The following is a 15,560-nucleotide window of genomic DNA, read 5'->3' on the forward strand; positions in this document are numbered from 1 at the left end:
ACGATCGGACAGCAAAGTAGTCTATGACGTAGGATACCGAAGTACACAAGAGATGAAAGAATGCTTGTTTCAATTCTACCACTACTCAAACTATAGTACAACATCACGCAGCAGCGCTATTCTCCGCCAACACCCCATTACTCGCTTTTATCTCATCCATACCCTTTCCTTGGTTCTTCTGTTTGCTCTTGAAGTACTTTGTAAAGTCGTGTCGAATGTTGTGAATGCTCTCTGCAATACTCTTGCCCCAGACGGGGTCGTCGGCAACTTTTTCGCACATCTCCCAGAACTGCTTTCGCTTCTCTTCGTACGCGGGGTCCCAGAGGCGGTGGAAGTTCTCGCGGGACATAGGGTCGATCATTTCGCGCCAGATCTTGATGCGGATTTCGGAGTAGAGGTCGAGGATGGATTCGTCGAGTTCGTCCAGGTGGATGCCGGTGAAGCAGTCGTAGAGAGACCCGACGTCGGCGAAGCCACCGGTTAGACCCAGGCCACCGCTGAGGAGACTTGATTAGTGTTTTTTTCTAGACAATATCTGGGGAAACTTACAAGGGATTACATAGATGGGCAGCGTCGGCGACTAACAAGACCCTGCCAACTCGGAAGCTGGAAGCACATCTTTGCTGGAGCTTGTACGGGCTCATGCTAACGAGTTTGTACTCATTGACCTTTGGATGTCCGATTAGAATCTGCTCAAAGCGAACGGGCTGGCGTTTGACCAATTCGTCTTTTGAAAGGCCCTCCGAGTCACCGTACGTCACTCGCCAAAGGCCATCTTCTGAGATTTTGGCGGCCATGTACCAATCAGTCGGGTGGACGACGAAATTTGAGTCCCACCAGCCATGGCGCTCGTCAAAGGGAAGGTAGACCTAGGAAGTTAGTGAAAGATCTCTCCATACATCGGCTGTAGACGTACATTGGTAGCAATAATCTGCGCTGGAAGCGTCTCTCCTGGGTATTCTTTTCCAAACAGTGCAGTGCGCACACCACTCGAGGCACCGTCTGCACCAACGAGATAGTCGCCGGAGATCTTCTTCTTTTCTCCGTCGATCGTCTCTATTACTGCTGTTGCGCTCTTGTCATCCTGCTCCACGTCTATGAATTTATGACCCCACAGGATCTCGGTGTTGGGATAGCTTTCGAAATGCTTTACAAGTAGTGGACCAAGCTTATCTAGCGGCAAAACGACCATGGCGTACTTTGAATCCTCTGGTTCGCGGCCCATACCGCCTAGAAAGGTCCCGTCCGGCTCACGCCAACATACACCTTTGGGCGTGAATCCTTTTGCACGGACATCATCAATGATACCGGCACGATGGAAATCGTATACCGCAGATGGAGCGTAATGGGCGGCCCGGGGAAGGCCACTGACCTTAGTATCGGCCTCGAGGATAGTAACCTTGATGCCGAGGTTTTTCGCTAGTAGTATACCTAGCAAAAGACCAGAAGGGCCGGCGCCCACAATAATGACCTACACGAGTCATTACTAAACATAGAGAGAGTAGAGGGACGGCAGAGCATACGTGGTTAAGTTTCGGCATGGTGGTGACTTGATGCTTGTTACTGCAAGAGCTGCAGGACCATATGTTAGAAAACGTGCATATTTTAATTACACGTCCCTCGTGGTGGGGCAAGCAATTCCCCGCGCCCCAGCCCTCTCCATGACTTTCTCCTCGATGTCCCAGTCGTATCGCGGTGCGGGGAAGATCTGAACAGGGCCCCACACACGGACATTCGGCAGCGGTGCATCATGCAGCCGGGTTACCCAAGACCACGTGACATCGTGAGTCAAGAAAGGACGGCTAGTGGGCCTCGGTGGAGTCAAGAGACAGGATCAGTCATGACGTAAGTGAATCACATGACTCTGTCTTACATAACACAAGCACAGGCCTTATCGTCAAAAAAACCGCGCGTCACCGTTCGCTGCTATGACTTGGAAATGCGCCCAACCGCTGACGGTCTTGGACTGTCGTTGCTATTCCAAGCGCATGTGACGAATGTGTTGACGAAAGATAGCGCCAACGCGTACGACTGATGAGACGTCAACAGCCGCAACCACAGTGGAGACTGACCCAGAGTCCCAGCAGCCAGCGACCGCGCCGTCACGAAGCCAATATCATCACCGCTCATCTTATCACGCCTCCTTGACGAGTCGTATCGTGCTCTTCAGCATGTGGTGATTGTCATCATCGTCGGACCCAACCCGAAACATCCGCTCAGATCTTCTCGCGTGTGTCGAAATGGTTGGGATACGCAGGGGCTCCCGGCGCCGCCTCGCACAAACAAGCTTTACCGGCCCTTCTAGGGTTTTCAGCCTCTTGTTTGCCACCCTCCAACACCACCATTAACAGCCCGGCCCCAAAGAACTAATCGTGCAGAGTTCTCCATATGCCCTCAACATATTCCTGCTCTTCTTATTCCTGTTGCTGCCCTGGACTCAGAGTAAAATAGCAGTGCGGTTCCTCATGTTCTCGATCGATGAGACGGCACCACCGCTCCACTGATGTTCTCTTACGGCACTTTAAAGCCCGCTCCCACGCTGCCCCTAGATTTGTAACCATTGGGCGGAGGAGCACAGCCAGGCTTGGACAGACCCAGTTGTACCCACTCTCTCCTTATCTCGGTTTTCCTCATTAGACCTTTCCCAAGCTTTGGCACAATGAGTCCACTTTTCTGCTACCACCCTTGGGATGCATGCATGAAAATCCTGGCCATTGCGGTATCTGCGCTCCGTCCGGTGTCGTCAGTCAAGAGAGGTTTATCAAACATTGTGCAATCCTATGCTGGGCATAGTTATTCCTTTTCGAAATGCTCATTGTAAATTGTCTTGGAATGATCTACGAGATTACTTTTCACTCGGCAAATCCGCCAAGAAGATACTCTGAGTACTCTTTTTCGCCGACAGCGTCATCGTCATTTCCGGACCTCGCGTCGGTTTCCCCCTAAAATAAATTCCACGCCAGTGCTGTCCGCTCCCGCTGCAGTGTTTTCAGGGATCTTGGCCTTTGCTTATTGTACAGTTTTGGTGCCTGTCGACATCTTGGTGCTGGTGCTCCCGAAGTGCAAGGTCCCCTGTAGCGCTGGCTCCACCCAGCTTTTGTCATGTTGCTGAGCCCAACACCGAACATTCTGGCCATTGTGTTTCGACAAGAAAAATTGGGTCTCTCCGCCACTACACAACTTGAGAAGTTTCTAACTTGTCAGCTTGACGTTCGTACGCCTGCAGCACGCCCCCGCGCTAGCGGCTCTTATCAATCCCACACACCTTTGAAGGGGTACTTTCCCAGTCACACTGTCATGATATCCCAGTCTTGCATTCATTTTTCTCATTGATCATTACCGAGCATATCCCTAGCATCCCAATTGCAAGCGACCGTATCTGCCTGCTAAGTTATCCACTGATACCCGCGCACCGGTTGGAACCACGCACTATTCATTGGAGATCCACCGCTAAGTGCGTGAACCGTTCTGGACCACAGACTGGCTTCTGAGAATCGCCGAAAATATATCGTTTGCGCACAAATCAATAGGTGCAACGTTATCTGCGTCTAATAACGGAACTCGGCGCGTTACAGATTACTGCGAGTCGAGTGGTCCGTCCTGAAGTGCCCAACTAGTCTCACAGCAGTGCCCAAACCATACAAAACACCATGAACCCCTTTCACGATGCTGGCCCCTCTCGCCAGAACCACCCCGAAGCAGAAGAACAAATGTCTGCCACTCCTGGCAGGAAGCGTGTAGGCTGGAGCTCAGAACCCTCTGCTAGTCGCTCAGTCCAATCGCCCGAAGACACTGGCTCTGCGGGGCACAACACGCCCCTCGAACGCTCAGATGTATCACATGACGACCTCCAAAAGATCCGGGCTTCGCTACGACTAGCCCTTGGAAACGAAAACCTCCCTGAAGAAGTCATCCAGGAACCTGTTACATCAAAGGATGTACAGAAACCTCGTCCAGCTATACGGAAACCTGGTCCTCGAACACCTCCACCAGAGTTCTACCTCAATGATCAGCCCAATCCCTTTGACGAGAATGTTCCATCCAGGCAGTCTTCAATAGGGCAAGACCTCAAAGAGCGGTCTGGTCTTGCAGCCCAACGCCGTGCAGCAAGACTATCCAAGTCGGTCGGTACATATTCTGCTCCTGCATCACGACGTAACTCCAACGAGCTCGCCTCACCACCGGTTGAGCTCCAGAGCATGTCGCAGCAGCATGAGTCAGTGGGAGAAACAACTGATGATGATGAGGACGATCCTCGCTTCATGAAGCGCGCTTCTATGATTCTTCGACAACATACTATCCGAGAAGCCAATAACCAACCTCCACTGATCCCAGAAGACCTCTACCACGACGTCAAAACTCCACTTCAATCCGGTCAGGTCACACCAGATGCGTTGGAAGTTGAGGATGAGCGCGTGGTTCGACCCACCAAATATCGCACAGGAGTGCTTGGTACCTTGATGAAGATGTCAAGCAACGCGGGAGCCCCTCCAGCTCGCAAGAACACTCTTCACCGAAGTCTCAGTACCGGCACATTCAGCGGTGCGTCGACTGCAGCCAACTCCCCGAACCCCTCACCGCCCGTCTCCGGATACTCAACTCCACGTGGAGGTCGCTCTTGGTTCCGAAATCACCATCACAATCAATCAGTTGCGTCCGTCTCCCAGTTGGTTGGAGCATCGGCACATAGCTTTGCTACGCCTGCGCAGAAAGAGCTTGGTCAGGAGTTGGATGAACAATACAAGAAGACCCGCCCTGGCATGGGAAAGCGGTCCAAATCGGACGATTCCATATTGCCGTTCAAGAGGAATAGGAGAAAGGAAGAAGAGATCAGGATCAAGATCCACCTCGCTGGTACCTTGGCGCGCCAGAACTATCTCCGCAAGCTTTGCAAGGCGCTCATGATGTACGGTGCGCCTACTCATCGTCTGGAAGAGTACCTGAGCATGTCTGCTCGTGTCTTGGAGATTGAGGCACAGTTCTTGTACATGCCCGGCTGCATGATCATCGCCTTCGATGACTCTTCCGTTCACACTAGTGAAGTCAAGCTTGTTCGTACCAGTCAGGGTGTCGACCTTGGCAAGCTTCGCGACGTGCATGAAATCTACAAAGATGTCGTTCACGACCGCATCAATGTTGAAGAAGCTACACCGCGTCTCGATGCCATCATCAATCGCAAGGCCAAGTTCAACAAGTGGCTTAGAGTACTTCTGTATGGATTGGCATCCGCCACCGTCGGGCCGTTTGCCTTCCAGGCTCGGTTCATCGATCTTCCTTTTTGCTTCCTGCTCGGCTGCATCATTGGATGGTTGCAACTAGTTATCGCCCCAGGCAATGACCTCATTAGCAACGTCTTCGAAATCGGCGCATCAGTCATTACCAGTTTCGCGGCGCGGGCTCTTGGGTCTATCAGACACGATGGCAAGGAAATCTTTTGCTTCAGTGCCATGGCGCAGTCCAGTATCGCCCTTATTCTACCCGGTTTCATGGTTCTCTGTGCCTCGCTCGAGTTGCAAAGTAAGCACATTGTCGCTGGCTCAGTTCGCATGGTCTACGCAATCATCTACTCCCTCTTCTTGGGATTCGGCATCACCATTGGTACAGTCTTGTACGGAATGATGGACAAGAACGCAACCTCGCGCACAACATGCCACGACCCCATGTCGACAAACTTCTACTATCTCTTCGTTCCCGCATTTGCGATTTGCCTTCAGATTGTCAACCAAGCCAAATACAAGCAGATGCCTTCCATGACCATCATTGCATTCATCGGATGGATTGTCAACTTCCAGAGCTCCAAGTACTTCAAGAACAACGCGCAAGTCAGCAACACCCTAGGCGCTCTTGCCATTGGTATTGCAGCCAACGTACATGCTCGTTTTGGTCGTCACATCGAGAACTGGTGCCTTGATACATGGGAGATCAAGATGCGACCTCACTTCGTGAAGTTCCGCAAGATGTATCTCAGGAAGAGCCACGGACCGCTTCGCACCCACAAGGTGGAGCGCTCAGCTTATGATCCTACATCCACTAGCAGTGGCCACACTTCAAGGGCTAGCTCCATCAGCGAGTTCACGCCTCACACTCGCAAGATTGGGTATGGATTGGCCGCTGCTGCCATGTTACCAGCCATCTTTGTTCAAGTCCCCTCTGGTCTCAGTGTGCAAGGGTCGCTTGTATCTGGCCTGATATCGGCTGATCAAATCGTGCGCAACAGTACTGGAAACGCCACAACAATCAGCGGTGCCGATGTTGGCATGGGCAGCTCTATAAATTCCATCGCACTTGACGTCGGTTTTTCTGTCGTGCAAATTGCGATTGGTATCACCGTTGGCCTTTTCCTTGCCGCGCTCATTGTGTACCCACTTGGCAAGAGGAGGTCAGGTCTATTCAGTTTCTAGAGCAATTGTGTTGGGTTGGAGAGTTTCTTTGGAACATAGATTTTTTTTACAGTGGCCATTGTATAGGCTCACTCTATTATTTTGTTTAAAAAGCAAGCGAGTCATGCATTTACATGGAGTTTGGAGTTTCTTTTCGTGTTGCCAACCTACAACGACGCAACGAACGATCTATAGAATTAGATAACACGATTCAACACACATTTTTCCACTACACACAATGCATGCATCACTTCTGCACAAAAGCTTCTGCTCACCGCACTTTTCTCTCGCTTCAAGTCTGCGCTTTTGCCACTCTGACGATGACATCACCAGACATATCTTGGCATTTGGCTCGAAAGGATGCACTTCCGAATTGGGTTTAGTAAATCCCGCGGCTTTCGCGCAAACGCATTCTGCCTACGTTGAGAATTCCCGTGTCTCCACCACGAACTTATGCAACAGCGGGATGGGAATGTACGAGATATGCGTATGCCGACGTGTCACATGTGGGACGCTCCGCAATGTCGCTTGCAGCGGGTCACTGTTGTATGGGGACAAGCAGCGGGTTGCCGTTTCTTCTGTCAGTGTAAAGTGATCACCGTGTATAGTTTCTTGTTGGAAAACGCGCATAGCATAGACTTGGAAATGAAGGCGTAAGTGTATAAATATTTCTTATGCATATTAACTGCCCTTCCAAAAGTTTCGCAAAGATAGAAAGAGAAAAAAACAAAACAAAATCCAGCGGACTATCTGTGCCATGTCTTGATACTCTTGGCTATGTAGCTGAATAATGTCGATTACCAAGCTCGCTGTCCACGCATCCCCGAAATACAGTTACAACCCCCAGAATTCATATACAAAAAACCAACATAAAACTATAAAATCAACCCCAAATCCCCCATTTCACCCACAACCACAATGACAATAACCCAACTCCTCACCTTCACCCTCCCATCCCCGCACCACGACACCCTCCCCACCTCAAGCAATCAAAAAAACCACCAAACGTCTCCATAGGCACCCACATCCAAACCCCAACCACCCTCCAACTAACCTCCCAACACCCAGACATCACCTCCGCAACATCCCCCTACCTCGCAAACATCTTCTCCACCCTCGGCACACCCCAGAAAACGTACAATCTAGCTTTCTCCCATGGCACCCCGATATTCAGCAAGAACGGCGCAATGTCCTCGCCCCTGCTCGAATTCGTGAAAGTTTCTTTTCCGGCTGAGCAAGCTACGCCGGAGTTTCGCAGGGGTATCGAGCGTGATTTCGAAGTTTTCGACGAGAAATGCGTGGCTGTTGCTCGGGGAAATGGGGGCGTGGCGTTTGGGTGGGGGGTTGATGAGGAGGAGGCGGATGAGGGGGGCAAGGCGGTGGGGTTTTTTGTGGTAAGGGGGTGGGAGGGGATGAGGTGTTTTGAGGAACTGGTGGGTACGAGTGATTTTAAGGGGGCGATTGAGGGGTTGAAGGGGTGGGGGGCGCCGATGGAGATGTGGTTTGTGCAGAGAGAAGGGTAGGGTGGGAGATCATGAGATGCGGTATGATTCTCACTCAGATGCCTGACTTTATTTGGATCTTAATGTGGGTGCTTAGATGAAGGTAGAAGTGATCCCCTATTGATACAAATGCCCCTCAATCGGAGGCTCGACTGGAAAACTAGTAAAACAACAATGCCCAACATGCTCATCCCTACTAAACTGTGCGTTATATTCATGACTAACCACACCCCATTGCACTGGCAGGACACTAGCATCACTGTCTTCCTTCGGCGGATGGCACGCAGCGCTGATAGCCGCTGAGTTGCTAGCCGCCAGTGGCATTCCTGAAGGGAAACGTATCCTACTAATAGCAATGCCAGTTCCCGCTATAACAGTCGCAACAACCATCGTCAGAATGATAGGAACGGGTGAGTATCCGCATGTCGAGATCTGGTCCTTGACTCGCCGTGTGTACATGTCGGTAACAGAAATCTGTACCTTGAATAAACTTTGCGAGGCGAGCCAGTGGAAGAGGCCAGATACCAGCGTCACTGGTATTGCGTAGCGGTACGGCACGCCGAGCCAGTATGTATGGCGCTGCTGGCCTACAGGCGATGTGACGCGCAAGGGCTTACGCTGCACGCTGTAACTCGCCCATTCCGACGAGATGAACATGGTTGTGTAGAGCGCGTTAAAAGCGAGATACATGTAGGAAAGGAGCGCTTGGGGCGTATTAGCGAGGAGTACGCCGCCCATAAGCGATGTGTCAAAGTTGAGTAGGTTGTTGCCCTGGATGACGCCAAATCCAGTTTCCCACAACCTTTTTAGGTCTCGGGGCATGCCTTTCAATGCGAGAACTGTTAGGGGAATGCCAGCCACGAACAAGGCACTGTAACTGTAGGGGAAATAACGTGAGTTTCTTTGCTTCGAGAGGATGAAGAGTAGACTTACGACCAGTACGTAGCAACCCATCTCCTTTCACTAGGCGCCATTGCCCATGTACGTCTTCTTGACCTGAACTTTCTCCGATCTCTTTTCATTGCCATGTGTGGGTTGTCCATTGCCCATTGGTTCCAACTCCACCATAACTCCACATGGCGCCGGGTTTGCAGACAACGTCCGCTCGTCGAGGGGTCCGGGTTATCAAGAAAACTGGCAATGGCATCCCCAATCGTGACGAATGCGGCATGACCTCCGCATTTCCAGAGGGTAATAGCCATACAAGTAGCCTTTACCAAGTTGGCTATAATAACCAGAATCGCAATTGTAAAGCTGAATTGTAACTCGCAAAACTCGTCGACCTGTTCAACAAGACAGTATGATAGATCGCTTCCGTACGGCTTCCATTGCGATCTATCCCGCGGGATCTCACTTTCGTCGCCCGGATCGCCTGATTAATGCAGTTTCATTAGTTTCGCTCTTAGATTCATACATGCATTTGACATCGCTTACATCCTGTTGATGTGTGTGATTGACATCGCCATACATTAGATGGGTATCTGCGGGGTGAGCTTGGAAAGGGGAGGGTAGCGTTGAAGTCCACTCGCTGGTAGCTGGGATCCCGTTCGTCTTTGCTCGACGAATCGTTTGTTGTTTGCGCCCATTCAAAACCTCCCAGTTCTAATCGGTGGAGTTCCCATTTATCGGGGTTTCTCCATACTGTTGGCTGTGCTTGAACCAAGTAGGCATTACCAACGTCGGAAATGTAGTGACTACCGTACTTAGTGAAACACTCCGCTGCAGTCATGTTTCGGTACATGGGTACAGTAGTCCCGTTGCTCAATTTCACGGTGTCGTCAATCTCGATGCGATACGGCTCGAAGTCCTGTATCCAGGTTTTGTTCCGCAGACTCTCAATGTCCGTGAAATTGTCGAAATTGTCGAAATTATACTCCCTTCCTTGAATCCAATCTTCCATAGTAGGCAGCACAAAATATTCATTTGCCTGTAGCTGTGTAAAGACGACAGAGTTGAACAAGAGGTGCAATGGTACCGAAGATAGAAACAGGAAAATATAAATGACGACGCGATTTCGCCGAATATACCGCAGATTGCGGAAATTCGGGACACCGATATGCAACCAACGACGCTGAGCGTGGGCGCGATCGACTTCTTCTCTGTTTGGAGCTGCGAGGACTTGCATAACGTAGTTGCTGCCGCACAGCAGCATAGTACTGAGGACCTTGCTGTGTCGTAAGCAAGATAGTCTTAGATGCGAATAGATAGCTTACATTGACAAGCAGATGTATCCTGACATTCATGTTTCGGACAACCGCACAGTTTCCGCGATACATTGTGCCGATTGCACCATTGGCCTGGAAGCTAGGATTTGCCCAAACCCAGATGGTGATGCTGAGGTTGAAGACGAAGACGAAGACGGCTCCGATCAATGAGATGAGTGCGCCAGTACGCCATCCGGAGGGGAGAAATCTCGGTTTAGATAGCCTGACATGATGACTGCTGTGTTCTTGAGGAAGCAGATGGCCGCGGTCGTCTGATAGTTGTTCGGTGGTCTTCGCAGAATGGAGTAGCTTTACGAAAGGCTGGCTGCGTTGACCGTCAATCGTAAAGTCATTACTGCTTCGGATACTCGAAGGCCTTTGTCTGAATTAATGCTTAGAGAGTGCTGGGACTGTGAGGTGACATACAAAGCCTTACCGATACCCATAAGGCTGGAGTAGCTCGATGTCGTTAGGATTTCTACCGGCATTAGTGGCGCGACGAAGCGATTCGTACATTACCACTTTGCGATGCAGAGCAAGGTCAAGTTCGTTGATGGATGTCTGATTACTACGGTCCGAATGTCTAGGGTAGGTCGACACTAAGGCGAAAGTTCGTCGAGTCAACTTCGGTTACATGTGAATCAGGCCGCCAGTGGGGGCCGATGCCCAGCACGATCTGCGCCATGCTTCGAATTTCTGTAGCCAGTTGTACGCGAGGATATTAAGCATTGAGGGGTGAGTGCGCCTTGCCTAGGTAGAATGTCGCCGCCAAGCCCCCCGGTGGCTGATCGGGTAAAGTCATCATTGGCAGTGTCAGAAGGCGTCCACTGCAGCGAAGTGTGCAACAACAATAGGCCACATATCTCAACTACCCTCAACATCCTATTCAATCATCCTGAAGGTCTCACTTGATTGACTTGATGAACTTAGTACAGAATACTAAGCCGTAGATCTCAGCCACTCCCGGTATTCCATGTCAACATACCCCCTGTTGGCCACCATCAAAAATACGTGTGAAAGCAAGCAGTTGAAATTCGATTTCGTTTGAAATGAGAAGAAATTGACTGTTCTTAAAATAATACATACAATAAAAGGTAAAGAGTGAAAGGCTGAAACAAGAAATCGCCAGACAATCGCACAAAAAAGCAGTACAGAACTCGTCTCCCTCACAGACACTATTTGTAGGAAATCTTGAAGGAAGACGTCTCAGCAACGTCATAGTCCTGCGGCCGGTCTGGGTCACCAAAGATATGCAACGCTGAAACACGGAACTTGTAACTACCCGCTGGGACAAAAGATTTATCATCCAGTTGTCCGTTCCAAGTAAAGGGGAAAAAATCCACGGCTAGTGTGATTGAACGGTGAGCCCGCGGCGTGACCAAGATTGACTGACTGTTTGCTGGTTGACACAATTTGGATGTTGAGAAGCGGGGATCCAAATACAAAGTCAACAGCAGCAACTGGAAGGTCGTCGGTGATAAGATCGATGTTCGCCCTATCGGCCTGTGGGAATACGAAGGTCGAATTGGTATTGTTAAAGGGCGGATAGTCAGGGCCGCTGTTGGAGTTTGATAGGTACGTTCCGTTCATAACAATCACAGAATTGAGGTCTCCAACAATGCCTTGGTAGGGGATAGAAAGCCTTTCGCCGTTTGTACCGTTGATCCGGATATATCCTCCGTACACTGGGAGTCGACTAATAGGAACTGACGGGGGTGTAACCTTGACAGCGATTGTAGTTTTTCCACCTGCAGGGATGGTAACTTTATAGTCGCTTAGGTCCACTTTTGCGAAGGAGCCGTCGAGGTCGGGGGGCGTAGCTGGCCTGATACTACCAGAGAATGTGTAAGCAGTAGCAGCGCCAATAACGTCTAGCTCATAGGTGACGTCCTTATCCTCAGTATTAGAGATAGTAAAGGTTTCGCTAGTCAATCGAATGGTATCGTTGAAAGCAAGACCTGGACGGCTTAATACTGTAGTGGCATAGGCCGCGTCATACGCTTGGATCAGTCCAGCTCCTTGTTGCGCAGGAGGCGCAATTAAAGCGCTCATATTACCATTGGATTGAACAGGCTTAGCTGTACTGGCAAGTAGATTTTGAAGCTCGATGGGTTCGAAGGTGTTCCGTACGTTTGATAGGAGGGCGTATATAGCGGCAGCAAGTGGGCAGGCCATGGAAGTACCAGACAGTATGGCGTAAGAACCCAAGGCAACAGGCCACGTTGATATGATCTTCCCACCCGGAGCACCAAATGAAGGCTTTATTTCGGCTTCAAAAGAAGGTCCCCAGGAAGTATAGGAGCTTACATGTCCGCCAGTGCTGTTGTTAGGGGGCTGTTCAAGCGTGACTGGGCTGGTGGCGAAACCAGTGAAATCCAACGTGACAACCTTTCCTGCGGCCAGATCTGCGAACCACTTAGTGCCTAGCGTGGCAGGGACCATACCAATACCTAGGAAGCCTGGAGATGGCTCGAGGTTGATGTTCCCTTCATTAGTGTTCGGCTTGTTCGAAACCATGATGTAATTGGCCCCGAGCTTCAATGCGCTTTGCACATTTGAATCAACGCAGTCGTTGAAAGGGAGAAGAATGACTTTACCAGCAAGGTCCGTCGTATTACCAGAAATAGGACCGCAAGCATTCGCAGTCTGATTGCTGTTCAATGGTGGAGTCCACAGTGGTAGTACATCGGCGCCTGTCCAATTGCCTGGTTTGCCTGGAGCCCATTTGAAGCTCTGCTTTGTTTCGTTGGAAACGGAATAAGAGGACTGCGTCAGTAATACAGGCGCCAAAGTGTTCTCGTAAGAAGCAATAGCAGCAACACCGTTTCCTCCAGCTGGGGAACTTGCTTGAAACAATCCTTGGTCACCAGAGTTCCCAGCGGCGACGATAACAATAACGCCCTTGGCAACGATTCGGGAAGCAATAACGTCAGGGAAACTCTCACTCCATCCGCCAGACGATCCAAGAGAGGCAGTGATGATATGAGCCCCATCTTGTTGTGCGCGAAGGAAGCCAGCTGTGACAACGTCATTACTAGACGAACCATTGCAACCGAATACCCGGTAGGCTGCTAGGCTGGCGCCCTAAGATAGATCCATTAGAAGACTTGTTTCATAGCCCTTGAAGAAGCCCTTACAGGTGCAGCCCCTATGAACCCATATTTATTTTCTTGGGCAGCGATAATACCAGCCACGTGTGTACCGTGTCCCTAATTTAAGTTCAGCCTATGAATGCAGCTCTCGAGGAAAGGGCATATACAAAACAATCCTTTGGATCACCACCAGGAATAGGAGTATTTGATCCGTTGTACGCATCACCAACGAAATCATAACCACCGACAACTAAGCAATCGGCTCCGAGGCATCCACCGAGTGCTGGGTGGGTATAATCAATCTAGGTCAAGGTCAGTAGTTATATCTAGAGCACATAAAGCAGAGTCTTTAGCATCTCGTTCCATTGGCAAGGGATCAACGTCAGCCCGGCCGGGGTACGAGGTTAAGATGATCTCTAAGATCTTGGGAACAGTTGTACTGCGGGACTGGGTCACTTCACTTGAACGAGCCTGCTCATACTGCTGGCTCTAACTAGGATACTTACTCCAGTGTCAACAATTGCGATTTTAACTCCTTTACCAGTGATGCCCTTTGCGTGTAACTTGTCGACTTGGGTCATAACGTGGGGCGAGTATGTCTGATTGCCTTGGAGGTCTCTGGCCACGAGTTGGGATGAGCTCGCTAACCCAGATGATTCAACCCCTCCAACCTCATGTTTAGGTATAGAGATAATCGTCTTGGGCCAAACGTTTTTGATGGCTGGATGCGAAATCAATGAAGACATGTGTTCATCAGAGGATTTATCGTTGTTGAATTGAACAGTAGCGCCCTTGAATAGATCGTAATTCCAGTCCAGTACCTTGGTAACGTCAAGAGTCTTGAGGGTGGATGTACGTAGCTAGGAGTATTTAGCATAATTCATTCATTTTTGAGTTAAGCATTACCCCGACCCCGGGATCCTCATATTCGACAATGAAAGTACGTGGAACAACCTGTTGCTGTTCTAATCCAGCAACAGCTCCCAGAAACAGTGGTAAAAGGTATGATTTCCAACCCATGATGAACGGTGGTGGAAAAAAGTAAGAGATCGTGTGAAAATGAGCGGACACGCACCAAACGGGCGTAGAATAAGAGAGTGTTGAAGAAGAAATTTGCATCGACACTACATCGTGAGAAAGCTGAAGTTGTTGAGGCAGACCTGGCCCACTTGCATTGAATAAGGGGTCCCAGATATATGACTACCTGTAAGCGCTAGCACTAAAGTGTGAGGTCATAATCGTAACGATATGTTGCCTACTGCTTGCAGTTATTGCATTACGCAGTAGGTCCGATAGCGAAAGTCAATTTACATACCCCGCGTCTCCGAGGAAAATCCCATGTGTTGATCTGCCCGATGCATGGCTGCCATTTTTAGCGTAAAAAGAGGTATAACAGCACGTACTGTGAAGAGGTACGTGTAATATCTATATTGACAGCGATTGATCATAAGAAGGGACAGCAGAAGAACTTTATGTATCAACGAGCAAAACGTTTCGCCGAACAATCTATAAGAGGGCGGCTTATAGTTTCGCTTTTGTAAAGAATTAGTGCCTAATGTATCGCAAAGACGTAGCGCTTACAGTTAATCTACTGGATTAATTTTTGTAATCTACCTAGGGCTTGCCAACCACGGCTTCGGGAAACAATGATTCCTAAATTGTTTTGTCCGCGAGGTAGTGAGAAGAGTCTAGGGGCGCTGGTCTCACTACTACCATCTTTGTTCGCTGTCTTGCTTAACTTAACATAAGATTCGGGTCATGTTACACCTACTACAAGACAGGGCTAACAAAAATTTTATTCTTGGTGAGGATAAGAGTGAGGCTGCTTTTATATAGCGAGGTTCGCGCACGAAAGAGTACGCCAGGATATCTAACAAAAAAACGTATTACACAAGACCTAGCAACTAAAATCGGTGAGAGTTTGTTTCGATATTTTGGCGAAGTAACTCGCGGTCAAGGAGGATAGATCAGATAGATGAAAAGGTAGAGAAAGAGGGAAATGGGAAGAACGATAATCATAACACTAACACACATATATACCCAATAACCAACAGTATTGCTACATGAATACCATTCAGACAAGCAATATGATTACTGTATATGCCTCGATCGCACGCGTATAGGGGAGCGATGAATGTTCCAACATTTCAGCGCTACCAAAGCTCAGCGCTGCTCAAGCGCACCCCTCAAGCCCTATCCTCGACAACCGGATTCAGGAAAGTTCTAATAATGACGAAAAAAAAGGTAATCGATTTAGATGGCTAAACATGTTTCCAAAAGAAGAAACTGGGAAAAGGAACAGGAACAGGGGCAATAGCATACGGGACCGAGTAACTGGGTTCTATTACAACACGGGGAAAAAGGGCCTTGTAACAACCAGGA

The 15,560-nt window shown here is 49.6% G+C and overlaps 5 protein-coding genes across 5 annotated transcripts; 2 read left to right on the top strand and 3 right to left on the bottom strand.

Moving 5' to 3' along the window:
• Nucleotides 1–103: 103 nt before the first annotated feature.
• On the bottom strand, nucleotides 104–1,541 carry COCVIDRAFT_101493 (hypothetical protein; the record flags this gene model as incomplete). The annotated part of the gene is made up of 4 exons (XM_014700293.1): nucleotides 104–497; nucleotides 550–869; nucleotides 917–1,471; nucleotides 1,524–1,541. The coding sequence occupies 4 exons, from the start codon at nucleotides 1,539–1,541 to the stop codon at nucleotides 104–106; spliced, it is 1,287 nt and encodes a 428-aa protein (XP_014555779.1).
• Nucleotides 1,542–3,650: 2,109 nt separating this feature from the next.
• COCVIDRAFT_16706 (hypothetical protein) lies at nucleotides 3,651–6,401 on the top strand (the record flags this gene model as incomplete). The annotated part of the gene is made up of 1 exon (XM_014700264.1): nucleotides 3,651–6,401. One exon carries the CDS (start codon nucleotides 3,651–3,653, stop codon nucleotides 6,399–6,401), a length of 2,751 nt encoding a protein of 916 aa, XP_014555750.1.
• Nucleotides 6,402–7,360: 959 nt separating this feature from the next.
• On the top strand, nucleotides 7,361–7,903 carry COCVIDRAFT_101379 (hypothetical protein; the record flags this gene model as incomplete). The annotated part of the gene is made up of 1 exon (XM_014700294.1): nucleotides 7,361–7,903. A coding segment is annotated over one exon (543 nt), but the record flags the coding sequence as incomplete, so codon positions are not given.
• Nucleotides 7,904–7,999: 96 nt separating this feature from the next.
• Nucleotides 8,000–10,007, bottom strand: COCVIDRAFT_101385 (hypothetical protein; the record flags this gene model as incomplete). Its single annotated transcript, XM_014700295.1, has 3 exons — nucleotides 8,000–8,759; nucleotides 8,816–9,254; nucleotides 9,317–10,007. The coding sequence occupies 3 exons, from the start codon at nucleotides 10,005–10,007 to the stop codon at nucleotides 8,000–8,002; spliced, it is 1,890 nt and encodes a 629-aa protein (XP_014555781.1).
• Nucleotides 10,008–11,261: 1,254 nt separating this feature from the next.
• COCVIDRAFT_38495 (hypothetical protein) lies at nucleotides 11,262–14,198 on the bottom strand (the record flags this gene model as incomplete). Its single annotated transcript, XM_014700296.1, has 6 exons — nucleotides 11,262–11,431; nucleotides 11,466–13,170; nucleotides 13,224–13,295; nucleotides 13,346–13,480; nucleotides 13,685–13,999; nucleotides 14,085–14,198. 6 exons carry the CDS (start codon nucleotides 14,196–14,198, stop codon nucleotides 11,262–11,264), a joined length of 2,511 nt encoding a protein of 836 aa, XP_014555782.1.
• Nucleotides 14,199–15,560: the final 1,362 nt, after the last annotated feature.

This window comes from Bipolaris victoriae, assembly GCF_000527765.1.
Source record: "Bipolaris victoriae FI3 unplaced genomic scaffold scaffold_51, whole genome shotgun sequence".
NCBI classification, from domain to species: Eukaryota; Fungi; Ascomycota; class Dothideomycetes; order Pleosporales; family Pleosporaceae; genus Bipolaris; species Bipolaris victoriae.